Genomic DNA, 1699 nt, shown 5'->3' on the forward strand with positions numbered 1-1699 from the left:
TACTTTAACCATTTCAGAGAAATCATGAAAAACCAAAGCTTCATAACTGAATTTGTGCTCCTGGGGCTTTCACAGAATCCAAATGTTCAGAGAATAATATTCACAATATTTTTGTTTATTTATATTGCAACTTTGGGGGGCAACATGCTGATTGTAGTGACCATCCTCTGTAGCCCTGCACTGCTGGGCTCCCCCATGTACTTCTTCTTGGCTGTCCTGTCCCTCCTGGATGCCTGCTTCTCCTCTGTCATCACACCAAAAATGATAGCAGACTCCCTGTACAAGAGGAAAACCATCTCCTATACAGGATGCATGATTCAACTTTTTGCTGAACACTTCTTTTCTGGGGCAGAGATGATTATCCTCACAGTCATGGCCTATGACCGCTATGTGGCCATTTGCAAGCCCTTGCACTACTCTTCCATCATGAACTGGAGGCTCTGTGGGGCTCTGGTGGGGGTGTCCTCGACAGGGGGCTTCTTGCATGCCATCATACAGATTCTCTTTACTTTCCAGCTGCCCTTCTGTGGACCTAATGTCATTGATCATTTCATGTGTGACCTGTACCCATTACTGGAGCTGGCCTGCACTGACACTCATATCCAAGGCCTTCTGGTGATCACCAACAGTGGGTTAATCTGCATCATCAACTTCTCCCTGTTGCTGGTCTCCTATGGCGTCATCTTGTTCTCCCTGAGAACACACAGTGCTGAAGGGCGGAGGAAAGCTCTGTCCACCTGTGGATCTCACATTACTGTTGTTGTTTTGTTATTTGTCCCATGCATATTTATATATGTAAGACCTCCTTCTGCCTTCTCTTTTGATAAAGAAGTGGAAATGTTTTACACCATCTTGACTCCCTTACTTAATCCCTTAGTGCATACATTGAGGAACAAAGAAGTGAAAACAGCCATGAGGAAATTGTGGAATAGACTGTTGGTGGTTTTGCAGAAGAAATAGTGTATTACAGTATAAAAAATATAACGCAGGGCTGGGGATGTGGCTCAAGCAGTAATGAGCTCGCCTGGCATGTACGGAGCCCTGGTTTCAATCCTCAGCACCACATAAAAATAAAATAAAGATGTGTCCACCGAAAACTGAAAAATAAATATTAAAGAAGTCTCTCTCTCTCTCTCTCTCTCTCTCTCTCTCTCTCTCTCTCTCTCTTAAAAAATATAATGCAGACTGTAAAAAACTTAGTATTTATTTAGGCAAACACTTTGACTGGCATGTGCCTCATATGGAAAGAGATTACATAATTCTGAGGAGAAATTACACTATGTGGAACAGTGAAAACTTAATTGAAGATCACACTTTGAGCTGGAGTTGCCACTCAATATTCTCATATGTAAATTGAAGATACTTCAATTTATACTTTCTTACATTTATTAAAATTGGAAGGGATTTAACATACAATGATTTCCATTCATATTATGCATTGAAAAACAAAACTTTATAGAAAAATATATTTGAAATTAGAAATTTCAAGTGAAAAGGATGTTCTCTCTGATGCAGAAATCAGTGATTCTGATATAAAACATCAGGAGTTAGGAAAACCAGAGAGAAGAGCTTTCAAGTCACCTGCATCATTTCACTTCATCTTAAAGGTGGGCTCACTACAATCTCCTAGAGTTTGGGTCACTTCTGAATTTGAGAGAGAGAATCTGATCAGTCCAATTCTGCCTATGAGGGTGGTACC

At 40.6% G+C, this 1699-nt stretch overlaps 1 protein-coding gene across 1 annotated transcript; it reads left to right on the forward strand.

The window, feature by feature from the left end:
• Positions 1-960, forward strand: LOC124109216 (olfactory receptor 4C15-like). Its single transcript, XM_046467750.1, has one exon. The coding sequence runs from the start codon at positions 25-27 to the stop codon at positions 958-960; it is 936 nt and encodes a 311-aa protein (XP_046323706.1). The 5' UTR covers positions 1-24.
• The last annotated feature ends 739 nt before the right edge of the window (positions 961-1699 follow it).

The sequence above is a fragment of the Marmota monax genome, unplaced genomic scaffold, assembly GCF_021218885.2.
Source record: "Marmota monax isolate L192 unplaced genomic scaffold, Marmota_monax_Labrador192_F-V1.1 WCK01_AAM20220418_F8-fsc00932, whole genome shotgun sequence".
Classification (NCBI taxonomy): domain Eukaryota; kingdom Metazoa; phylum Chordata; class Mammalia; order Rodentia; family Sciuridae; genus Marmota; species Marmota monax.